Source organism: Castor canadensis, chromosome 4, assembly GCF_047511655.1.
Source record: "Castor canadensis chromosome 4, mCasCan1.hap1v2, whole genome shotgun sequence".
Classification (NCBI taxonomy): domain Eukaryota; kingdom Metazoa; phylum Chordata; class Mammalia; order Rodentia; family Castoridae; genus Castor; species Castor canadensis.
In genome coordinates this window covers 165,930,645-165,955,394 of record NC_133389.1, presented here as the reverse complement: position 1 = coordinate 165,955,394, position 24,750 = coordinate 165,930,645, and the positions used below count along the sequence as shown (strand labels likewise).

Here is a 24,750-nt window from a genome sequence, read left to right as displayed (position 1 = left end):
TGTTTTCACGGGGTGCTGGATGTGAGGCAGCCCTTGGAGAATGATACAGGCTCTCTGGCTGTAGGGTGGCATGCTTCTGAAGGCCACCTTCCTACCCTAGGGCTTCCTGCTCTTCGGTCTCCTGGGGTAGAGGGCAGGACTTGCCAGCCTGGCTGGAAGAACCTTCCAGAGTCCCTGTCTTCTCTTTCCTCCTTTCTTCGACAGCTTTCTCTGCCACCCTGGTCTCCTGCAGGGGTCACTAGGGGCTGACCTAGGATCCCCTCCTGGGATCCCAACATCTCAGTGTCCTGCCACCCTGTTGGGTGGGGCAAGGCTACGGTGTGTGCATGTGTGTTTGTGTGAGTGTGCACCTGCCACTGCCTATGTATGTGTAGGAGACAGAGACCCTGAAAGGGAATGGGGCAGGGACTGAGACAGTCCCGGGTAGAGGGCAGCAGTGGGGAGCAGGCCTATTTTTGTTATCATTCAGTTTCTGGGACATGTGGGGGTGTTCTCTCTTGGACACTGGCTGTCAGCTTGTATCCAGACATCCCAGCTTGACTGATGAACAATGGGGCTCTCTTCTCTTCTCTCTGCCATGCCTGGCTCCCCTCCCCTAGACAGAGATGAGAGAGAGAGAGGGAACAGGGCTCTCCAGGCACTCCAGGGCAGCTATGGACTTGCCAGGGGGGACAACAGTGGGACACTGTGTTCAAAGAATGTGAGTGGCTTTGACTGGCCACTGGTGCCATGGGGCACCCAGTGGGGGCAGGGGCTGGTCCATGGGAGTGGAATGTGGGGTCTTCCCCCTTCTGCAAGAGGGACTCTCTCCTTCATCTCCCTGGCTATTTGGAGATCTTTTGGCCCTGTCCCCTGTCTGGTTAGAACATGCTCAGAACATGTGTCAGCTTGGGGATAATGGGGAGGGTAACTGAGAGGCAAGATTTCTCTCAGGAGTCCTCTACCTGTTGATGAACCCGGTTTTCAGTACCACTTTAGGTCCCAACTTTCACAATCTTCTGTGGCCTTTGAGCCTAGAGGTCATTCTGGCCAGGTAGGAGGACATTCTCTTCCTCTGGGAGACTCAGAGCCTCTGATAGAAAACAGATCCTTCTTCCAAGGGCAGACATCAGATCCACAGTAGAGGAACTCGCCACCCTGACAAGGCAAAGAGATCTGCCAGAAAAGAGGCTTCCTGCCTGGGTAGGCAAGGCCGGAACTACAACCATCCCTAAAAAGTGTTTCCTTCACTTTTGGGGACTACACTCAACTCCGCACCCCAGAGCCCTTCTCCAACGGACCTCTTTTGTCATGATATTATTAGAAAATCAATGGCTGTGTCTGTTTCTCTCTAATGTTTCTGCCAGGACTGAAGCCAGCAGTGCTTCCTGGGAGGCCCATATGGGGTAAGGATTGTTTGGAGGAAGGAGAAAGAAGCATGACTGAAGCCAGGGGATCCTTCTCCAAGGCCTGGCAGAGATGCTGGCCTAGCTGCTCTTCAGGGGCCTGGGAGCCTGGAATTGCTGGAGAAGACCAGCAAGGCTTAGCTCTTCCAAAGCCATGCCTTCCTCCCCCTCCAGGTGGATGCTTCTCACAGCGCCTGGTTGGGACTCATGTAACCACTATTTTTCTTTCTGAAAATAAGGGCACTCTGAAGTTAGGGGCTTATTTGCTTTAAGCAAAGCAGTTTGTGAGTGGCAGTCACTGTTGAGCTGGCAGGCAATGCTGCCTCTGAGTACCTGCCCAAAGTGGGGATCCCAAACACCCCCAGACACCTTCTGTATTTAAGTATGCATCTGCTGTGCCAGTCCTGCTGCTCTCTGACAGGCACTCAGAGCCCTGATCCAGGGAACGTATGAGTATGAGTCACAGGAACTGCATGTGGGAGTTGAAGAGTATCTGCCCATGGACTTGGGGGCCAGCAGGCTGCTGTTCATGACAAGCTTGAAGGCTTCCCAGCTGGTGCCGGTCATGGCAACCATTGTAGGGCCAGTTTGGGAGTTCTGGGCCCTGCTGGGACATGCAGACCCATTGTAAATGGGAAGACGGTTTAGGCTGCATGAGGATGAGTCCTTTCTGGCTGCTCCAGCACGTTCCTAGGTGCCAGCAGCCTAGGCACATCTGTGTACACGTACATGTACACATTCCCATATGTTCGAGATGTGTGTTCAGGGTCCTAGGACCTTTGGTTAGTTCTAGTGGTGAAGATACGGTGAAGAATCTCCAGAAGATAATCAGGTCTTGGGTCCCACCCTTAGGCGGGGTCTTGGTTTTTGAGACCTGAGGAGTAAGTTTTCTAGGATTCTGGATCCAATTCAGTGAGGCAATGGATTCTGTGCCTTCGCCCAGCTGTGGAAAGCGGGAGTGGAGAGGGAGGAGGGTGAGGCTGACAATGTGCCCAGCCTGTGCAATGGGACTGGGATGGGAAATACAGACAGGCAGATGGAGCACATGACTTCTCTTTGCCTGCCCTTCAGCAGGGTGGGCCAGGTTGGGGGCTTCATCCATCTTGGGGTGAGAAGAGGGGATGCATAGCTAAGGAACAGGTATAAGGGAAGTTGGCAAGAGGTTTGGAAGTTGAATAAAGTTTGGAGAATCCTAGAGCAGGCCAGTGGGGACAGAGGATGCCAGAGCAACACTTGGTCATTTCTTTGTCTTTCCTTGGAAGCATCATTTGCAAGATGATGCAATTTAGCCCTTTCCAAAAGCTCTTCCCTATGGGCTCTATGTTGCTTGTTGGTTGATGCAGTTGCCTTGGAGACCCTCTCTTCCTTGCCTCCCCTCCCTTGTCTGGAAGCTCTGGCCCTCTGCCTCCAGGGCCTGGAAGAAGCTAACATCTGTTTCTTGTATCAATCCTTTGTGCTCTTGGTCCCAACCTTATGTGGAGTGGAGATTCCTACTGAAGGCTGAGCCCAATCCAAACACTCTGTGGAAAAAGCCTAGGGTGTGAGCAGAGTTGGGCCCAGGAAGGCTGGGGGAGGTACTAAGGGGAAGCAGGCCAGCTTCTGCTCCACCCCTGTATTAAGAGGCCCTGCCTTCTCTGGGGAGCGGGAGAGAGGATTAGGCAGGATTGCTCATTTCTCAAATAATGTGCTCATTGCCCTCCATGCCCTGCCATTCCTCCCAGGGGTGCAGGCTCGTGAGAGGCAGCCTGCAGAGCCCCCAGCCCCACTCCGGAAGCGGGCAGCCTGCGATGGACAGTATGAGAACCAGTCTCCTGAAGCCACATCCCCCCGTAGCCCCGGGGTCCGCTCCCCTGTCCAGTGTGTGTCCCCTGAGCTGGCTCTTACCATCGCCCTCAATCCTGGAGGGCGCCCTAAAGAGGTGAGTCCTTGATCTGTGTTTTGGGGCCAAGAGGGTAGTGGAACCCACTGTACCTCTCCAGGAATCTAGTGGTCAGCTTGGCACTGTTAGTAAATCAGTGATTTATCCCTCTCTGTGTCTTCACCTAAGGTCCCTTCTCTGGCCTGTGGAATCTGGAGCCCACTTCTTTTCTTCATTGGCTTTTATGCCCCCCACTTCTTATATGACACTGAGAATGAAACTTCTGTGTGGATTCCTAAAGAGAGCCCTTTAGGAGGGTGATAAGGACCCAGGGCCGACATAGGTGATCTCAATCTCAAAAGTCCAAGAGGTCAGATAGACTGACAAGAATATGTTTGAGTCCTTTCTTGGGAGATGCTCAAATGTTTGCATTCCTGAGACATTTTGGTAGTTAAAGGCATGGGGTCTCCAACTTCAGTGTGCAGAAGAACCACTGCAGAGTTGTTTAAAACTGGATTCCCAAATCCACCTGCAGAGATTCCAGCATTTTAAGTGTGCAGCCTGCAGCCTGGAAGATTCTGATGCAGGTGATCCATGGCTACGTTGGGAGATTCTGAGCTACCCTGTAACGTCCAGGCTCGGTAGTAGTCTGGAGTACTCGCTGTTGTTCCTCTTTTGCCTTCTAGCAGGACCCAAGTCCCCCATTCCCATCCCCTTCTCCGTGGCCCTGTTCTGAAATATTTCCAAAGCAGGTGTTCCCGAATTTGGCCTGTGCTTGAATGTGGCCTTGCAAGTGGCCACTCCCCTACTGTTCCAACTACAAGGAGCTGTGGGGGCCGTGAGTGGCCAGCGTCTCCCTTTGACCTCTGGGTTTACCTGGGCATCGGTGGAGAGTCAGGCTGGAGAGGGAATTTGTGGGCTGTACACTTGCTCTTCTCAAGGTCTTCTGGAGGGAACCTCCTTTTCAGGCCTTCCCTTTCCCCTCATTTGTTCTCCTGCAGCCCCATCTACACAGCTACAAGGAGGCCTTCGAGGAGATGGAGGGAACCTCCCCAAGCAGCCCACCGCCCAGTGGGGGTAAGGACTCCTTGCTACATCTGTTTTCCCATGTCCCTGTCTGCTTCAGCTCATTTCAATCTTGGCCTATGTCAGTGTCCCTACTGTGTGGGTGGCATGGAGGGAATGTGTTGAGCAGGACTAGAATTTGCTGCTTCTCACTTCTGTGGCTCATCCCACCCCATCCCTACTTCTTTTCTTCTGTTGTGCTTGCTGTGTTCTCTGTCATCCACTCTCACACATGTAAGTATGAGGCAATCCCACTCTGAGACTCCAGGCTGATTGTGGGGTCTGGGCTGTTCCATTCTGGAGCTTCCTAGTTCTAGTCTTTTTCAGATTCTACACTCAATAGATCCCCTAAGGCGACTCTCTGTGACTTGATTTTGCCCTTGCTTCTAATCCCCTTCAATCTGTATCCAGGTGCCTCTTTCATTTTAGACAAACTATGTAGTTTTTACTGAGGAAATAAAGGACTGGGGCTCTCAGACTGGCAGAGTCCCCATCTCAGCCATCCTTGGAAGTAGAGCCTGGTGACGCTCAAGGATCAGGTTGGTTGGGCTTAGCCCCAATTGTGACAGGAGAGGTGGGTGAGGAAGGGCGAACTGGAGCTAGCTGTGCATCTTCCTGGAGTCTGGCTCTCCCCCATGGGGCTGGAAGGTAGCAATAGTACATGGCTTGTATGCCAACAGAACTTGGGTGGACTGTTGTCTGGGCACACAGGAGGCTGAAGTTGTGACAGATCAGCAGCCTCTAGAAGTCATGACCCTTGCTGGCTGGTGGATATAGAATAAGAGTGCCTTTGTAATTTAGCATTCTCTAGTAGTCACCTTGAAAACATGACAGGAAACTGGTCAAATTTTAGTAATATTTTTATTAAGCCTGGTGTGGTAGAGCATGCTACTTGCAGGCAGAAGGCAAGTTCAAAGCCAGCCCAGGCAAAGTTAGTGAGACCCTATTTCAAAAACAAAATACAAACAAAAGACCTGTAGGTGTAGCTCAGGTTGTAGAGCGATTGCCTGGCGTACCTAAGGCCCTGGGTCCAATTCTCAACACCACAAAATAACAATAACAACAATAATAGTATTCTGGACATGGTGGTACACACCTATAATCCCAGCTACTCAGGAGCCAGAAGTAGGATAATCTCTGTCCAGGACCATCCTGGGCAAAAGCTCCAGAGCCTGTCCAAAAAACAAACTTAAAAGCAAAAGACTAGGGGTATGGCTCAAGCATTGAGTTCAATCTCTAGGACCAGAAAAAAAAAACCAGATTTTTATTAAAGCTGAAATATTATCATTTCAATTGGTAAACAAATCTAAAAATACTTAGATAATATGGGATGTATTACAATGTTTTTTTAAAAAAATGTAAAAGATACCAATGACATTAATGTTTCATTTAACTCTAATCTATACTATTGAGTTATTAGTATTTTATTAATATAAAAAAATGAGCCTTGCATGGTGGCATATACCTATAATCCCAGCATTCTGGAGGATGAGGCAGGAAGATTGCAGATTTAAGACTAGAATAGGCTGTCAAAAATAACTAAATAAACAACAAAAAAAGATTTTGTGTTCTTTTTGCATACTATTTGAATTCTGCTGTGTATTTGCGGCACATCTCAGTTCAGAGTGGTCAACCACAAGTGCTCAGTAGCCATGTTGGAGCGATGGCTGCCATATTGGACCTAAAGCAACTTCAGGCCTAGAATAATCTACTCAGGAGCCAGCAGTGTAGCCTTTTGTGACTCAAATGGCATCTGTCTCGGAGGCCTAAACCTTCTACTTTCACTATTGCTTCCATTCACTATCAGGTCCCAAACCCCAAGGGTTGGATGCCCCCTGCTCCCCACCCTGTGTGGGATGGAAGCCATTTGGATTGTACTAGAATTGTGTTCTGCCCTTCTTTCTCCTTTGCTTTGGCTAGTCATGAGTGCTTTGGGGACAAGGATAAGTCAGAGATTTCACAAAACCATAGGGCTGGGGAGAGAGGATGGAAGGCAGAGAAATGCAAGAATTTTTCTTTCAGGAAGGAAAAGGCTGCCTAGCTTCAGCGCTACCCACTCCTGCCTCAGCAGAAAGGCCATGCTGAGCCTGGGAGGACAGAAAGGAGTGGAGAGAAAACTGAGAGAAACCTCCCACTGTTTGGTCTCTCCCATGACCTTCTGCTTCTCTCATGGGTCCCTGCCCTCTGCTGACCAGAGAGCACATATGCAGACTGGTGGGCTGGAGCTGCTTCATGGTTCTACCATGAACAGCAGTTTGAGGCTGGGCTCATTCCTTCCAAATTATGCCATTCAGCTGGGTGTTCCATTTGACAAATACTACTAAGAGCTTGAGGAGTGTCTATGAGCAAGAAGCCATGTTAGGCAATGGGGAGACAGTGTGGAGAGAGGAGAAAAGACCTAGACTTACCCAGCACCTGGAACTGTGTGTTTGTACCCATTTTTCCTCTATGCTATATTTATCCTTGGCTATCTCAAGACAGAGTGAGGTGGAGTGCAGAAGCAGGCCCCCATCTTGTCTCTGTGATGTCGCCCTGCTCCCTTGTGTGGGTGTGCACACATAAGTTGTTCATGCTGCATGGATTAAGTGATAGTACTTTCCTGTTTCTGTTCATTTCTTTTAGGTCTCTCTGGGAAAAGCACAAGGCCTAGGGAGGGTCGTGGAACTGTGTTTGGTCCTGGGCTTCCAAAGGTCATGCATGGCTGGTCTGTTGAGGCCACTGGGCAGCAGGGATGTCCTGGGGAGGTGACCTGTGCAGGCTCCTGGGAGACTTGGTAGGAGAAACAGAGCACATTTCTTTACTTCTCCTCTGAGCTATGTTAGGAGACAAGGTAGCAGACATCTCGTGACTGGCCATAAAACCACCTGGCAGCTTGGCTCAGAGTCCTTGGCTGATGGGAAAAGGCTCACAGCCCTTTCTGACCTTGAGTGTTATGTGACACTTGTAACCCAGATGGGCAGCTCAGGATGAGCTTGGGCTTTGTGCAGGAAGCTGGTGCCTTGGTGGAGGAGTGTGTGGGCTTTCCCTTCTCCCAGAGCATTGAGACTTGGGGTACAGAGTCCTACCCTGAGAAGGTCTCTCCTATTGCAATTTGTGAGGGACACATGCAGCAGAGGGCTGTTCTGAGCCTCATGACTGGTCAGGAGTCCCAGACTGTGACCTCTGTCTCCTCCCTTTGTCCTTTTCAGCACATATCATCTTGAGACTCCATTTTTGCTTGTCCCTCCATGTACATGGTTTACAAAGAGTGTGTGTGTGTGTGTGTGTGTGTGTGTGTGTGTGTGTGCGTGTGTGTTTGGGGGAGAGAAAACAGGAAGGAAGAGAGAGAACATTCTAGAGAAGGGCAGAGACAGCTGAAGAAGCCTGCGTATGTGTTGTGAACTGTGGTGATATCAAGGGACTATAGAAAGAAGCTAAGGTCCTGGGGTAGAAATGGTTCTCTCAAGGTTGGGGACAGGGCCAGGACAAGGGCCTTGTTTCTTGACTCTTTTCCTTTGTCCTTTAAGTTGCTGGAATGTGGAGAAACACAGAGGCAGGGAAAGGAGTAGAGCCAGAGCAGCTGGGGCTGGCTCCTGGGTTACCCAGGCCCACCAATACCCTCCCTCCTGGTGGCTGTCACTGTGACTTGTCTGGCTCCCACAGCTGCCCCTTCATTCCTGATGTCTCTCCTCTTCTTTCCAAACAGTACGCTCCCCTCCAGGTCTGGCCAAGACACCCCTGTCTGCTCTGGGCCTGAAACCCCACAACCCAGCGGACATCCTGCTACACCCCACAGGTGGTGAGTCGCTGGCTGGAAGGGAGGTGGTGAGGGAGGCCAGGGAGGAGGACCTTGTAGCCTGGGCAGGGGTCTGATCAGATTGCGCTCAGGGCAGAGGTCTCAGGACGCTCCTGGAGATGAGATAGTAGCCAGGCCTGGGAGGCTCTGTGCCAGGGCTAGGGTGACATCACTTTGCAGCCTTCCTGCTTAGTGTTACCTCTGTGGCCTTGGGGATTTGAGGCCTGCTTTGAGTTTCCTTGGAGTCAGTCTGCTGTTGGCTAGAAGCCTGTCCGTTCCCACTCCCATCTCCCCGCAGGGTTCAGGCACTTGTGTATATGTGCACATATAGATCCCTGGCGTCTGGTTGCCTTTGTCTGCCTCTTTGGGCCCATAAAACCCTTTCTGGGAAACCTGTCGCTCAGGTGTAGCCACCACTTTCTGCTACCTCACCATCCCTCTCACCTTCAGGCCTGGGTCTGTGCTGCCTGTTCAAGGTCCTTGCCATCCCCAGGTAGCCTCTGCTTGTCCCCTTGTCTACATCCCTGACATTACCAGCGCTTGAACCTACTGCTGAGGATGTGACTTGGACCCTGGGGCCTTCCTGGGTCAAACAGCCTGCCCTGATTATGGAGTGGTGGCCAGAGCCTTGGGCCTGTCTGTGCATGAGACCTCTCCAGGGGGGTGGCTGCTGGGTTCACACCTCCCACCTCCCCTTCCTATTTCCCAGGAGGGGGACAGTGGGGGCCTGGGCTTTTCATGGTGATTTGGAGCCAATTGAGCCTGGAAAATGACTACTAGAAAATGACTGGCATTAGGGCTGAGCTGGGCTCTTGGGATCAACTTTACCTTTTCTCCTTAGTCACCAAGAGACTGATCCACCCAGGTAGAAAGGCACTGGAATGTGTTTGTAACCCATGCAGAGGCTGACTGGGGCACAGCTTCCCACTTGGGAGGTGACAGCATGGCCAGGGGCACTGGGCCACCAGGGAGGTGAAGGGGCTGGGGCTGCCTCTCACCAGCCAGCACCTGCTGCTCCAGATGTGACCCATTCTAGCCCTGGTCACAGCTGTGAGAGGGACAGGCTCCCAAGAGCCCAAACTGTGCCCTAACCTCCAGAGTCCTGTGTGGGGCTGACCTCAGCTCTCCCCTTGGGGCTCTTCTTCCTTGCCTCAGCATTCCTGCTTCTCTTTTCTTAGAATTCATCCCTGTTAACCAGTCTCTCTCTTTTTCTCTTTCTCTTTCCTTCATCTTCATCACCTGCCCCTCTTCCCTGCCTCTCCTTCCCCTACCTTTTTTCTCCTCCTCCTCAGAGGAAGATGAGGGGAAGGAGGTGATTAAACTTCCAGAAGGTAAGTGCAGCTTGTTGGTTGGCTGCTGTCTGCACTCTTGGTCTGGGAATGGCTTTTCACGCAGAGCTTGACAAAGCTTGATCCAGGCAGCTTTCTTCTAACCTGGACTCAAATAACCAGGCACATAGCCTTCTTGTTCCCACCTCCTGGCGATGAGATGCCACCCTGGGTGCCACCTGAATGCTGCCTGGGGAGTTTGTAGCCACTGGGCACCAGATCAGGCACAGCCAGTGTCCAGGCGCCAGTGTGGTGCCACCTGTTGACAAAGATGTCCCTCCTGCCACTTCCTCTCCCAGGGGTATTTGTGCCATCTGCCTGGTATGTGGTGCACACAGAGGCAGACAGAGAGGAGCTCAGACTCTATCTCTGGGGCAGATGGCAGGATTCTCTCCTGAGCCCAGCTGAGCCCTAGTGCTCTGTGCAGTAGGGGTCTTTGGCAACATCTCTGGTTTCTACTTGCTGGATGTCAGTAGAACTCTCCCAATCACGACAACCCAAAATGCCTCCAATGTGGCCAGTGTCCCCAGGTGGACAATTACTGTTGGTTTGGAGCTATTATCATAGATCATGACCTGCCCTATGAAAGCCTCTGCCCACGTTCCTGTCCACACAGAGAGCAGCAAGTTTGTCTTTCTGGGACCTCAGATACCATTGGGGATTTCAGGAAAGCAGTGGACCCACTCCCTGCAAAAATGCCTTGGGACCCCATGCACGTGATTCTCAGCAGAATGTCAAGGAGTTGGTATGGCTGTGGGGCCCTGCCTAAGTCTGATGTGGATGAACTCCTGCATTGTGCCCTGGGCAAGCAGAGTGGGGACATATTCTGGCAAAAAGTCTTTAGCTCTCTAGGGATAGAACTCAAATAAAGACTCAGAATGCAGTAAATGAAGGAATGTGGACCTCAGTGGCTCCTTGGACATTGATATCACCTTCCACCAGGAGGGGCTACATGAGGTGGCACTGAGATCTTTTCCAGCTGGACCATGTTAGGTGTTTCTACCTGGGCCCTGGTTCTGGATAGCTGTCTCTCTAAGGACTCAGTCTGGTTTCCTGAGGCCCACTTTCCTTCTCACTCATCACCTTGATTTTCCACTACAAGTTGTCATGGTCCCTGACTCTGCCGTCTCCAGGCAAGGTGGTGGAGCTTCCCAGAAGGCTTTGTCTGTTTCTAACTAGCCTGAGTGTGGGAGACAACCTTGGCTTGCTTGGGGGCTGCAGAACAAGACGGCACCAGCAGCAGATTCCAGAACTCAGGACCAGGGCTGCACCTCCCCAGCCTCTTTTCTGGGGAAGGCCTTTCTCCCAGGCTGGAGGCTGACTTTTGGCTCCTGATAGCCACAGTGTAGTGCAGCTGGGAGGGCAAGGCTGGAAGAGGTGGGCTGCAGCCCACTTGCCCGACCTTCAGATCCCTGCTGACTTGGCCACTGGTCTCTCAGGCATTCAAGGAGGTCCTGGGATGGGGACCCTGGGATTTGTGTCTCTGTGGTGACTAGCAGAGCTGAACTGAGACCTGCCAAGTGTGTCTCACAAGTGACTTTCAGCTTACAAGACTTAGAGTCCCCTAACCTTCCACTGTCCCAGAACCATGAAAGTTGAGAAAACCAGTTTCTAGGGACCCACTCAGCCACACTGGGCATTGTCAGCTGAGGCCTGCCATGTGTGTGGGGGAGGAAGATCCACGCAAGGTCATAGGTGGGAGGCAGCAGAAGCAGACTGCAGTGCTGGGTCTCTTGTCTCTTACCCATGGGGCCATTTCAGAGCCCTCCTCCCACCTCCAGGCACCGTGCCCTGGGATTCCATTGTGGGCGTCAGAATTGCTGCCTGGGGAGTGGGCAGGCAAGGGCAGGGAGCAATTCTGGGGCAGCCATGCCAGCTTTCCTGACTCAGGCCCCACCTCCTAGGTCAGACTGGAACACATTCTTTGCTGACCCTCAGATGCTCTGCATGTTTTTCCTGCTGATAACTCTGATGGGAAATTCAGAAAAAGAGGCCTGTGAGGAAAAATGATGAGTAGCAGAACTATTCAGCTGGGGGAAAAGAAGAATCTGGGGGATATTTGCTCTGTTCAAGTCACTGTGTTAAGTATATCCGTGCATTCTTTCATTCACTGATTCAGTACTTTTTTGTGTGCCTGTTGTGTGCCATGCTCTGGAGATGTAATGATAGGCAGTACGAGATTTGGCTCTTAATCTGTTGGAAAGTTTGCATGAATAGGAACCAGAATTATGCACTAGGTGCTTTGGAGGGAAAGGATATAGTTTTCTAATACCTTATGGCAAAGAATTGGACTGAAGAAGTATGGTGAGGGTGAATGACATAAACTTGGTGAAACTCAGCTGGGAGAAGACCAGAGGAAAATGGTGTGAGCAAAGCCCGGGGGTGGGAAGGAGTAGTCTGCTTTTTCTAGGAACTGCAAAGTCAGTGAAGCTGGAGCACAGAATAAGAGGGTGTGTGTGTGTGTGTGTGTGTGTGTGTGTGTGTGTGTGTGTGTGTTATGGAGTAAGGTTAAACAGACAGGATCCAGACCACATGGGTGTGTGTGTGTGTGTGTGTGTGTGTGTGTGTGTGTGTGTGTGTGTGTGTGTGTTATGGAGTAAGGTTAAACAGACAGGATCCAGACCACATGGGGTCACTGCCACTTCATCTTGCTTAGTAATCATAGCAGAGTAAAAGGAAGGTGGTAGGAACTCCATTTTACCAACAAGGTAGATTAGATGACTTGTGCAGGCCTGCATAGTCAGTCGGGAGCACTGCTGAGCCTGCACTGGATTAGTCTGTGGAGAGTATCCCTTTCCAGGGACTCTACTGGCACTTCAGCATCTGGACAGTGACCTTCCTGGGTGTGGTGACCTGGTGCCCTTCTCTTTGAGGGAAGGAGGGGAACAAAGCCTGCCAATGAGAATATGAGGTAAACATCAGGAATGGCTTCCTTGGCAGGAGACATTCAGGGGAGGTTCTGTTTGTCCCAGTGATTCAGTGTGGGCAAATGGGGCATACTGGAACACACTGGACTGGAAATGCCTCTCTGTGGACTGTCCCTTCTCAGAGATTCTTGGTGATGGGTGTTTTGCCATATCAAAGGTTTCGAGGCGGGGCTGTGCAATGCAGGTTTTCTGAGCACTTAGTATATGCCAGGTCCTGTGCTAGACATTGGCAGTCTAAAGACAAGCGAGGCAGCTCAGGGAGGGATCCATCCAACCAGTTTCAACATAGGGCAGAAGGTTGAGCTGGGTAGGAAAGGGAGTTGTGAGATCTTTGGGACTCATAAATTTCTTTACACTGTCTCCTCCTTCTCTACCATCCATTTTTTTTTTTTTTATTTGTTGACTGGAAATGAACCCAGGTCCTTGTAAATACTAGACAAGGCCTCTACCGCTGAGCCACCCCTCAGCCCCCACATGCCCTCCTTTTCCTCAGCGTGGGCAGGGTAGGCCCTTTTTATCCAACCAAATTTTTTTCAGGAAGTCAGAAATACACTTGAGGGTGTGGGTAAAGAGTTGACAGTGCCCAGGCTGAAGAGCACTCTCAGCTGCTCTTAACCACCAGCAGCCACTTGGAAGGGGTTTGGGTTCCTGGAATGTTCTTCATACAGCACCCTCTCTCCCCAGCCCCACCTCGCCCTCCCTTCCCAGCTCCATAGCCTGTAGATCAGCTGCTGAGAGACTAGAGGAGGAAGGAGCCCCCATGGAGGACTGTGGTACAGACAGGGAGCTTGGCCAGGGTATAGGCAAGATTGGGCCAGTTCTACACACTGTGAACAACCAGAATTTGCAAGACTCCAGAGGGCCTTCCCCTGTGCCATCCCTCCGTCCTAGCTTGGCAGGTGGGTGTTCTCATTCCCACTTTACAGATGAGGACTCTGAGTCCCAGAAAGGCTCTAGCAAGTGGAAGGAGGGGCACCCGCAAGTGTAAATATTCTATCCTGAGGTGGGAAGCAGAGTTAGCTGAGGAATAGATGGAAAGCAAGCATTTTTTGATGCAGAAATGAGTCTGAGGATGTGGGAAACTGACATTTGACCCTGAGTTTGATTTTAAGCAGTCTGGAGGTGACTCAGGAATGCAGATGACCTCCTGAAGGCTCCTGCTGCTCTGAGTTTGTAAGGACTACAGAGGGTGGGTGTGGCAGGGCTTCATTCCTCTCACCCCCAGGTTTGGGATTGGAGGGGCAGGAAGGAGGAGGCTGACCAAGGAGGAGGATAGAAGGTGGGAGAAGAGAGTTGCAGAGCAAGGTGCCTGGCTGCCAGGTGTCAGGTGGGGCTGGTCTCTGAGTGGCGTTGGCTGAGTTGGCAGCCCATCCTGCAGGGCTGTCTCCTGCCAAGGCGGTGGGCCCTATGCTAAGACTTTTCTCTTGGTAAGCGAGTTAAGTGAGTTCAGATTTCTAATCCTGTGAGGATTCTGATGTTCTGTGGTTTAGAAGCCAGAGGGGCTGGAGAAGAGGCTAGTGCGGCCCTCATCAGCTCGGGGTCAGGTCAGAGGTGTGCCGTGGGTGTGCAAACAGGACAAGGGGGAGGAGACAGTGCCATGGGACCCTGGTTGGACACTCAGAACCTGTCCTCACTGTGGGACCCTCTCAGCTTCTTATTGGAAGAAGGGATGCATGCACTTTTTAAAAGGGTGGGTGTAGAGCAATGTGAGTTGCTTACCCAGTGTGTGGGTCCAGGTCTTGGCAGAAGCTTTGACTCATTCCAGTGGGGCAGTTGAGGTAATAGATTATTGAAATGCCTGGCAAATCCAGGAGGGATATGATTCGGAGTCCCTGTGTGCTGCTGCTGTATCACAGCAGGTAGAGGGAGCTGGCCCTACCCCCATGCTTAAGTCAAGTGAGTGCTGCGGGTGGCAGGGGACAGGTAAGGTAAGAGCCACTGTCCCCTGACCTTTCATCCCTCTCATCTGCCAGTTTTTCCAGCTGGCCAAAGGCCAAAGCCATCTGGAACCATGGGGCAAGGGGTCTGAGTGATTCAGTAGGTAAAAGCATCCACTAGGGATGAAGGTGAGATAGAAAGTGGATGGGAGAGGGTGTCCCCTGTATGTGCTAACCCAAGCTCTTGGGAATGGGATGTATGAGTGTATGCCTTGTAGGTCTGTAGGAACCTCTGTGTGGATGGGGCAGGAGGGTAAGGGTCATGTGTCTTTGAATTGGTGGGACAGACATGCACGGAGACCTGCTTGTGTCAGACACTGTATGAGATGCTGGATATGCTATCAGCCAGGCAGGCTGTGGGTGTTCTAGGGCCCCGCAGGCAGTCAGGGGCAGATGGACCCTCCCTTGTTATATGTGGGTGGGAGAAAAGAGGTGCTGTGTGCCACAGGGACCTGGTCAGAGCCATGCAGAACACCCGAAAGGGTCCAGGAAGTATTCAGAGGGGGTGGCTAGGGCAATGGAGAGTGAGGGACAGAAGGGGAGGGTGGCTCTGGCTTGGGTGTTGTTTGCATTTCTGAGGGTCAGGCTCCCTCTGAGGGTCCCTTCTACCAAGCTGGGTTACCATCCCAGGACAAGCCAGCTCCCCAAGACTGACGACAGTGTCCATCAGCTCTCTAACTTTAGATGGGCACATGTGCTATGGACAAGGGCAGGCTTGCTGCCTAGGTTCCTAGGACAGCTCTGTCCCTTGCTAGCTGTGACCAGGCCAAGGAATTTACATTCTCCAAATCCTGCTGCCCTCACATGATCGTTGGCTATTTTTGTCCTTCTGACTGGCCCTACATGGTTGGCACTCAGCTGGCTCTTGGGGCTGGCATACCAGTAGCAGCCAGCTGTAGGTGTTCCCGTAACACTGTGGGCCTTCTCTTAGCCACCCAGAATCTGCACTGTGAGTGCAGAGGCTGGGGTATTGGTGTCCATGCCACTGACTAGCTGTGTGTCCTTGGAAAATCACCACCCTCCCCTTCTGGGTTGAGGAGGCAGGTTAGATCAGGGGTCGGCACCTTCTGGCAGCTGGCCAAATCCTGCATACCACCAATTTTAGTAAAGAAAGTTTTATGTCCACACTGTCATGCCCATTTATTTAGCTGTTGTCTGCAGATGCTATCTGTTTAATATGACCAGAACCATCTGACCCACTACACCGGAGAAACTTCTGGGCCTTTACAGAGGAGGGTCCCAGCTCTGGGTCATAGCCTTGGAAGCATCTTTAGCTGCACAGGGCCTTGGCCCTGGGTGGCACAGAGACCAGGCCTTCTATGCAAAGGTGGCCTGGGGCTTCTGTGAGGTGGGGGGTGGCCTGGGTTTGCTTGTTCACAAGCTGGCTCTGTCTACAAGCTGGGCTTCAGCTTTGGGTGCCCAAGTGCACCTTAAAGGACCCAGTATCTGATACCTGGAATAGACTACCCTACACCTGCCCCTTTTCAGATGTACTGCTGTACCCCAACTCAAGCTTCCAGGATCCCTCTGCAAAGATCCTGGCCTGAAGGATGTGTCTGGGTATAGGATGTCAGGCCTGGGACCACCTCAGAAGGAGGCAGTGCTCCTATAAGTAAGGTCTCATGACCCCCTTGGTGGCCTCCCCCTTCCCCAAGTGAGGTTCTTCCGGCTAGAGGAGGGAGTTTCATTTTAATCACTTGACCTTGGCTTGTTCCCTAAAGGACCTGGGTCAAGGGCTCATCTCCAACTTGGCCATCACAGTCCTGTCCTGCAAGGGCTATAGGGCGTGGCCTTCTCAGGACTGCATGGTGTCCCAGGTTGGCTTCAGTGAATACCACAGGAGTGATGGAGCAGGTCTATGCTCTGTTCTTATCCCTCTGGGGTGAGATAGGGATAGTACCAGGTTTGTGGGTGACAGGCACAGCAGCTGTCCCCAATCACATCCTTGGAGAAACCAAGTGCCCTGCTTCCTCTTTCTGTTTGATATTGGCCTAGTTTTAGGGCTGGCCTTAGAGGCCATGGGGCATGGAACAAGTTCTCCTGCCTGACCAGGAGTCAGGCAACCTGGGTCCCAGTTGTGCGTCTGGTCATTTCATTGTCCAGGCTTCAGTCTCCTCATCCATCAAATGGCCTTTCTGCTGCCCCCTTCCTAGGTTGCTCTGACAATCAGGTGGTACTAATGTGTGCAAACATCCTTTGTCAAGGGCCTGGTACTACGGAAATACCAGAGGTGGGCACAGAATGTCTGGCTCTGGCCAGGCACAAGTTTCTCTGGCGTCTCAGGAGGAATGCTGAGTGTATCAGGCATAGGTGGGTGGGTGTGTCCTGACAGTGAAGGATCTGGTGAGTGTATAGTGTCTGGTTCTAGGCGTGACTCACTGCACAGGCCTTTTACTAGGTTAGTAAGCCCAGCAGGTGGAGGACCCCAGTGATATCCTGAGATGTGAACAAGGTCAGGTGGGCCCTCTGTGTCCACTCTAGAGGCCCTGGTTCCCTTGAAGGGCCTGGGGGATATACAGCAGGTCCACAAAAGACAAGGGCCAGCAAAGGGGATGCCAATCATGGACAGATGTCCACATTCTTGGGGAAGAGGCTCTAATAGTCATGTGCGGAGGCGGAGCCTGGGGTCTGATTCTGGGAAGCTTCTCAGAGCCAGGCCCTGGTTAAAGGCTGTCCCGGGGTGGGGTGGGTATTGTGCCCTGATATCCTTTGGGGACTGTCCCTCTGCTGCTTTCCCCCAGGCTGGACTCTAGGGACAGTGTTTCCTGGTAGGTCGGGTGAGGTACATCCAGCACTCTAGTGACCTGTGCTCAGTCTCTGTCCCCTTGCCCCTTCCAGAACCCCGGAGCTATGTGGAATCTGTGGCGCGGACAGCGGTGGCTGGGCCCCGAGCTCAGGATGCTGAGCCCAAGAGTTTTAGTGTCCCAGCTGCCCAGGTCTACAGCCATGAGACACCCCTGAGGAACGGGACCCTGGGAGGCTCCTTTGTCTCCCCCAGTCCCCTCTCCACCAGCAGTCCCATCCTCAGTGCTGACAGGTAAGCCACAGGTGGGGAGCAGCTCAGGTGGGAATCTGGCCTGGGGCAAGAGCATGAGGCCCCTGGGATCTGCCCAGGGTGTGTGTGTAGGAGGGACAGAAATCACATCCTGGTTGCTGCACCCTGTAGATGACTTCATCAACACACATGAAATGTGCCCACGAGGGCTGAATCTTAGGGGAGCCAGGATGAGTGAGCTCTAATTCTCAGGCTGTGCTTGATTCCCCCTGTCCACTGTGGTACCTGAAGGAGTGAAAAGCACCACATGACTGAGTCTTCCTTCTCAGTTAAAATCCACCTGCGGTAATGAACAGTAGGCAGTGAGTGCTTCCTAATCCCCAAGTACTTTGCTCAATGCTTTGCACAGTTATTTACTCTTCACAGCAATCCTGGGAGCTAAGTACTGCTGTTTTCCTACATCTTAGGAGGGGAAACTGAGGCACAAAGGGGCGGTAGCTTGTTCAAGATCCTGCAGGGAGCAGTAGCAGAAACAGGTTTCAGCCAGCAGACATATGATTCCAGAGCTCGCATTTCTATCTGCTTTCCCAGACCAGTGTGACTTGCTGTCCTTCACGGGATGACAGCCATGTGTGCCCAGTGCTGGTGGAGAAGTAGGGTGCTTAGAGCTCAAAGCAAGAGCCACTATTTCATTCCAGGGAAGCGGAGAGGATTCTGGGGGCTGGAGGTATTGGAGAGGGGTGAAGAAGGAGGCACAACATTTTGGAAGGCCAGCACAGAGGGACAAGGGCCGTGGGTGTGATGAGTTGGATGTGGGGGCTCACAGTCTGAGAGACAGGAATGTCTTGGGGGACAAACAGCTGGCATCCATCTGAGTGTGTCGGACAGAGAGGAAAGCCTAGGTTGGGCGGGAGGGGGTGGGGTGGATGAAACCTGTGGACAGGATCAGTAGAGGGGCCCATGTTCGGGGTGTAGTGAGAAGCTGCTTGGCTAGGGTGGTGGAAGTGAAGATTCTATACATGGACTGGGGGAACATAGGGAAAGAAAGTGTGAGATCAGCTCAGGTGAGGCCTGGAGCGGGGGAGGGTAGACAGAATTTGCCCTAGGAGGGGAGACTCTGCCCTACTCCCTTCCCAAGCCTACTTCCCTTCCTCATGGGATCCCATGGTGCTGCAGATTCCCTAGCCCTCCTCCTTCACATCTCTGCAGGCCCACACTGGCTCTGCACACTGATCCCTGCCCATGTCCAGGGTGGGGACCAGCTGAGCTGATGAGCAGAGGCTGCTTCCTTTGGATTTTAAGAATTCTGAAACTTCAAGCCAAGCATTTGCCCCCTCCCTCCACCCAGCCCACCTTGTCCCTCCCCAGATGCTTAACAGGGCTCAAGCTGTATTGCTCTGAAGGTGTGGCCCCTTTTGAAGGAAAGGGGACTTCCTTCACTTGCCCTGGTCACAAGGCTAAGATGCAGTGAGTTAGGAATGTCTTCATTGCTTCTCACCCAGATTCCTCCTGTGCAGTGTTGGCTCTTTGCAGGACTCTGGAAGCAAACACTCCTCCTCTGGGACTCATCTTCCAGAATTCCACCCCCTCCAACCTGATACACCCTGCTCTTTCTCCCATCCCCTAGGACCCAGTTTTATTCTCTTCCAGGAAACAATGCTCTGCTCTGGTCTCTTTGGGGGTACAAGGTAGACTTTGTCCCAGCCTGGCCCCTGGCCTACTCCCTGCCCTTGGCTCCTGCCTGTCCCCTCCAGACCCTTAGATCCCCCAGAGAACCTGAGCTTATCCTTCTGAGAGATTTAAGGTTGGGCCCATTGTCTGTGTCAGACCCCCTCTCCACCTGGGGCTCCTGGCACATGGCCTGCCTGATACCTCTCCACAGCTGCTGCTCGCCCAGGTCCCTCCTGTCCCCCTTTGTCTCTCCTACCTTATCAGATGTATAGAGGTTCCGGTCTAGAAGGAATCAGTATTATTTAATCCAGCCCCTCATTTTCCATATGGAAAAACTTCAGCAAGGAGGAGCAAGGTCTCCCAGTTCACAGGCCGTTGTGTTACATAGGTACCTCCATGTGGACCTGCATGTGACTTTACAGAGGAATCTTTAATGGTAGCTTTTACCCCAGGCACAGTCCTCTATGAGCTCAATTTGATTAGAGGCTTAGAATTGGGAGCTACCTAATGGAACCTCTCCACAGAGATTCTGATCTCATCGTTCAGGCCAGTTGGTTTGCAAGCCTCTGCTTAAATGCTCCTAGTGAAGAGAGCCTCGGTGAAATGCATGGCAGCTTGCTCCGTTAGAGACCAGATCCAGTGGCTAGGAAGCACATCTTCTGATGAGTCCAAGTCTCCTAATTTCAACTTCTCCCATGATTCCACTTCTTCCACTTTTTTGGAGCCACCCAGGAGTAAAAGCCCAATTCTACCACTCTCGATGTGTAAGGAGAGATGAGGAAACTGAGTCAAGGTCGGCCCCCGGTAGGAATGGAAGCCAGGTGCTTGACTTGCTTTCTAGTGTGAGTTTCTGTGATGCTGGAGGCTGCTCCAGGACAGCCTCCTTTGGTTTCCATGGTGGAGATTTCTTTCTTGGCTCAGGAGTCAGCATGGTGCAGTGGTGAAATATGTGGGCTTTGGAATCAGACACAGCTATGTTGAAACCCTGAGTTTTTATAAGCTTTATAATACTGAGCTCACTGCTTAACCTCTCTGACCTTCAATTTCTTCTCTGGTGGTTCCACAAGGTAATGCTAAAAGCTTTACCATTCCCTTATGCTGTGGGTGGAGCTCCTATCGCTGCTGTTAGTGGTTGCAAAGTTGGCTGGGTACCATTGAAAGTCCGTCCTTCATTAATGCCATCTGCTGACCTCTCAACCCATCATGTCTCTCCAGCACTTCAGTGGGGAGTTTCCCATCAGGAGAGAGCAGTGACCAGGGCCCACGGACACCCACCCAGCCCTTGTTGGATTCCGGCTTCCGCTCCGGCAGCCTGGGGCAGCCCAGCCCTGCAGCTCAGAGAAGTTACCAGAGTTCTTCTCCTCTCCCAACTGTGGGCAGCAACTACAGCAGCCCTGACTACTCCCTTCAACAGTTCAACTCTTCTCCAGAAAGCCAGGCCCGGTCTCAGTTCAGTGTGGCTGCTGTGCACACAGTGCCCGGGAGCCCTCAGGCCCGCCACAGGACAGTGGGTACCAACACTCCCCCAAGTCCTGGCTTCGGCCGGAGAGCCATCAACCCTGGCATGACTGCCCCTGGCAGTCCCAGTTTGAGCCACCATCAGGTGATGGGTTCACCAGGCCCTGGTTTCCATGGTAACATGGTTTCTAGCCACCAAAGCAGTACAGCGACCACTCCTGGGAGCCCCAGTCTGGGCCGGCACCCAGCAGGGACCCACCAAGTTCCAGGTGTCCCCAGCAATATGGCCACTACTCCAGGGAGCCCCAGTCTGGGCCGGCACCCTGGGGCCCATCAAGGAAACCTGGCCTCTAGTCTCCATGGTAACATAGTAGCCAGCCCTGGTAGCCCAAGCTTGGGCCGCCACCTGGGAGGGTCTGGATCTGTGGTCCCTGGCAGTCCCAGCTTGGATCGGCATGTGGCCTGTGGTGGCTACTCTACCCCTGAGGACCGGAGACCCACACTGTCCCGGCAGAGCAGTGCCTCGGGCTACCAGGCTCCTTCCACGCCCTCTTTCCCTGTCTCCCCTGCCTACTACCCTGGCCTGAGCAGCCCTGCCACCTCGCCCTCGCCGGATTCAGCCACCTTCCGGCAAGGGAGCCCAACGCCAGCCTTGCCAGAGAAGCGGAGGATGTCAGTGGGTGACCGGGCAGGCAGCCTCCCGAACTACGCCACCATCAATGGGAAGGTGTCCTCCTCACCCGTCGCCAGTGGCATGTCCAGTCCCAGTGGGGGCAGCACTGTCTCCTTCTCCCACACTTTGCCCGACTTCTCCAAATACTCCATGCCAGGTGCGCCTATTCCCCTTCATTTCCACCTGTCCTGCTGACCACTGAGTCCTAGTCTCTGTTGTGACACTCCCTTGGCAGACAGCCTTGGGTGAGTCACTGACTTGTGGGCCTCAGTTTCCTCATCTGTGTAACAGGAGTCATGTTTTCAAAATGTGGCTATGATTGCAGGTGCTGTGATGAGGATGAGGGTGAAAACATAATGACAATGAATAGCATTACTGTTATGATTGCTAGTACCATCATAGCCACTCATTGAACACATGCCATGTACCAGCCTCTGAGCTAGGTCCTCATTTAATCCTCATGGCCCCCTGGTAAAGCAGGTATGATTACCTCTGTTTTACACAGGAGCAAACTGAGGCTTTGTTTGTCCAGCATTCTACAGTTAATAGTGGCAGAGCTAGGCTTCCAGTCCAGTCCCGTTCTACTCCAGAACTAGTGCTCTTAAAGCGTTATTGGTGTTGTCTTTATCATGTGTCTGTATCCTGTGATTTAGTTGATCTTTGAGAACATGCCTTCCAAACATGGACCTCTGTGCCTTTTGCCAGCCCCACTGTACACTTGTCAGTGATGGTGTGTCTGGTGGCTAGGTGTGACATGGGCCAAGGCTGGGGTTAGCATTTTTACCAGAGCCTAGTTTCTACAGACCAGTCTTCATGGAAACCTGTTCAGGTCTACAGAAAATTCTTTGTCCATCCCCAGAACTTGGTGACTTGGCCTCCATATAGGGATCTTGTTCTTTAAACACACAGGTCAAGGCCTCAGGTGGTCCTTGGCTTCTCAACCAGACCTTGACCCTGACTGTGCAGAGTAGCCCTGAAGCCCTGTGGGTTCAAGGCAGATGTAGAATGTTTCAAGCAGCCTGGGATGGGTCCCTGGTGCCCAGATTCTCCCTGTGTCCCTCCCAGTTCCTGCCCTGATTCTGCCAAGCCAGGACATTTAAAGTGACCCCACACCCCCCTGTTTCCTGCTGCCCACCAGGGACATCTGGTTCCCATACCTTCTCCTTGTAGGATGCAAAACTTCTAGTACTCAGACACTTCCTGTTTCCCACCATCCTCTCCACTTAAAATAGCCTTTGGAGTCAACACAGGAAGGCACATGGGACTGCAGCCGCCTCTGACAGTTCCTCAAACAGGACTTGGCTGCAGTGGGGCCTAGGGCTTCAGAGCAAGGACAGGCATTGGCAGCAGCCGTGCACAGCCCTGTGTCTTCCTGGGTGCACAGCAGGGAAAAGAGCTGACCCCCACCCCAGCCTTCAGAGACAAAGCCCAGGAGCCAAGAGTAATGCAAGCCACTGCACTCAAAACCTGTCTCCCTTTCTGTTTCTGGAACTTGAGAACATCCTTAGCATGGGGTCACTCTGCTCCACTCTCTTCCTGAAGACAGGAGAGGATAACTGTGGAGCTGGAATATTCCTTTTTCCTTTTCTTTTTGGCTTCCTTCTTCCTTCTCCTCCTCCTTCTCCTTCCTTTTTTTCTTTGGTGCCAAGCTATGAAAGGACATAGATAGGTAGGAGGAGTAAGTTCTAGTGTTCTACAGCATAGTGGAGAGACTATAGTTCACAATAACACATATGTATTTTATGAAGAATTAGGAGAGAAGACTCAAACACAAAGAAATGATATGGAGCAGGGCATAATGACACATGCCTATAGTCCAGCACTGACCTGTAATCCCAGAACTTGAGAGGTGGAAGCAGAAGAATCTAGAGTTTGAAGCCAGCCTAAGCTACATAGTGAGACTCTGTCCCCAAATCAACCAACCAAACAAAAAGATAAGGAGCTAGAAATATATGCTCATTTCCTGCTTTGATCGCTGCACATTATATACATGTACTGAACTATCACACTCTACCCCATAAATATGTGCAATGATGATGTGTTAATTAAAAAGAAATAGAATAATGAAGGAAAAATTGGGGGGAATGAAGGCTACATGTCCTAATACCTCACTAGGAGGACTTGGTGTTTTTGTAGCTGAACTGGCTGCTGATCCTGTCACCTAGGAAGGCTGTCCTGTTGGTCTACTATCTGTGTGACTTGGGCAAGTCACTCCCTCTGAACCCTTCTCCCCATTGTATAATTACACAGTTGGGCTCAGTCTTGTCCAAGCTCCCTCCAGAGTATAAAATTCTATGGACGATTCCATGGTCTGCAAATGGTCTGGGCAGAGGGTTCGTTTGCTCTGCACACGGCCTCAGGATTCTAGGCCAGCCCTTCACCCATTTGTGCCAGGACAGGAGTGGTTTTGCTCTATGTACTGCAGAATGCTACTTTCCATGTGGGAAAAGGGGGAGGGGATCTGAAAGAAGAGGACAGAAGTGGGTCTTTCTGCCTCAGCCTCACAGTTGTTAAACTGATATGCATGTGACAGGGGAAGATGGGTGTCTCAGCCTGTGAGAGGGAAGGTGCAGGGAGGATTTCTTTCTAATGAAAGGTGGAACCTGAGGGAAGGGCTTTTGGTTAGCTGGCTGAGTGTGCTGTGCTGGACCTTTCAGCTGCAGAGTGACTGGGTGATCCAAGATGATGGTAGGAGTCAGGGAATGGGTACAAATGCTGTTGTGCTATGTTCTGTGAGGTTTGAGGACACTACCTTTCTGTGTTAGTTTCCTGGGACTGCCATAAAAAAGTACTACACACTTAATGGCTTAAAACAATGGAAATGATTATCATTGGAGCAGAGGCCACTAATTCAGAATCAAGGTGCCTTTTGGAGGGTATAAGGGAGAAACCTCCAGGCCTCTCTCCCAGCTTCTCCCAGTTGCTGGCAATCCTTGGTGTCCCTTGGCTTGTACATGCACCCAACCAGTCTGCTTCCATCCTCACGTGGTGCTGTCCATGTGTCTCTTTGTCTCCTCTCCTTTTAAGGACACCAGTCATACTGGATTAGGACTCACCCAAATCCAGCATCCTTCTCCTTAATTTGATTACATCTGCAAGGACCCTATTTCCCAATAAGGCCACTTCAACCTACCTTTTCAGGGGAGGAGTGGGAGAGAAAACACAATTCAACCCATGATACCTCCTTTTCCTCTCCTCTAGACAACAGCCCTGAGACACGGGCGAAAGTGAAATTTGTCCAGGACACTTCCAAGTATTGGTACAAACCTGAGATTTCCAGAGAGCAGGGTGAGTATGGGGAAGCAGGAAGCTTTGTGGCCTGTTAGAGGACATAGCAGGCTGTTACCCGCCATGTCTACCATGGCAAGGAACAGAGCAGCCTCATTTCTCTGGTCACAGAGCCAGGACTGGGATTAAAGTCACACAAGAAGCACTTCCCATGGCACAAGGGATGGCAGAAGCAGTGCCTATGGATGCTTCTAGGGAAAGTCCAAAAAAAGCCTTGGTTTTTATAGGTAAAGCAAAAAGCTGACTGACATAACATGAAACCTGGAACTGTATGATAGGCAAGGTTTTTGCATTTTGCAGAAAAGAAAAAAAAAAGTTGGGAATGTGGGACTGTTGGTGAGGCCCACCTCTGGTCCTCAAGGAAGGTCTGGGTAGGTGTGAGGCCATAGG

At 51.9% G+C, this 24,750-nt stretch overlaps 1 protein-coding gene across 13 annotated transcripts in view; it reads left to right on the top strand.

The window, feature by feature from the left end:
* Positions 1-24,750, top strand: part of Tns1 (tensin 1) — a 212,877-nt gene that overhangs the window by 176,519 nt on the left and 11,608 nt on the right. For 8 of the 13 annotated variants that reach the window (XM_074071683.1, XM_074071685.1, XM_074071687.1 and 5 more), the window contains 8 exons: positions 1,347-1,385; positions 3,107-3,303; positions 4,245-4,320; positions 7,994-8,086; positions 9,376-9,414; positions 17,114-17,312; positions 20,157-21,229; positions 24,274-24,360. In XM_074071683.1, coding sequence (XP_073927784.1) covers positions 1,347-1,385; positions 3,107-3,303; positions 4,245-4,320; positions 7,994-8,086; positions 9,376-9,414; positions 17,114-17,312; positions 20,157-21,229; positions 24,274-24,360 — 1,803 coding nt within the window. The remainder of the gene's footprint in view (positions 1-1,346; positions 1,386-3,106; positions 3,304-4,244; positions 4,321-7,993; positions 8,087-9,375; positions 9,415-17,113; positions 17,313-20,156; positions 21,230-24,273; positions 24,361-24,750) is intronic. The other 5 variants (XM_074071696.1, XM_074071688.1, XM_074071690.1 and 2 more) reach the window with 3 other exon arrangements.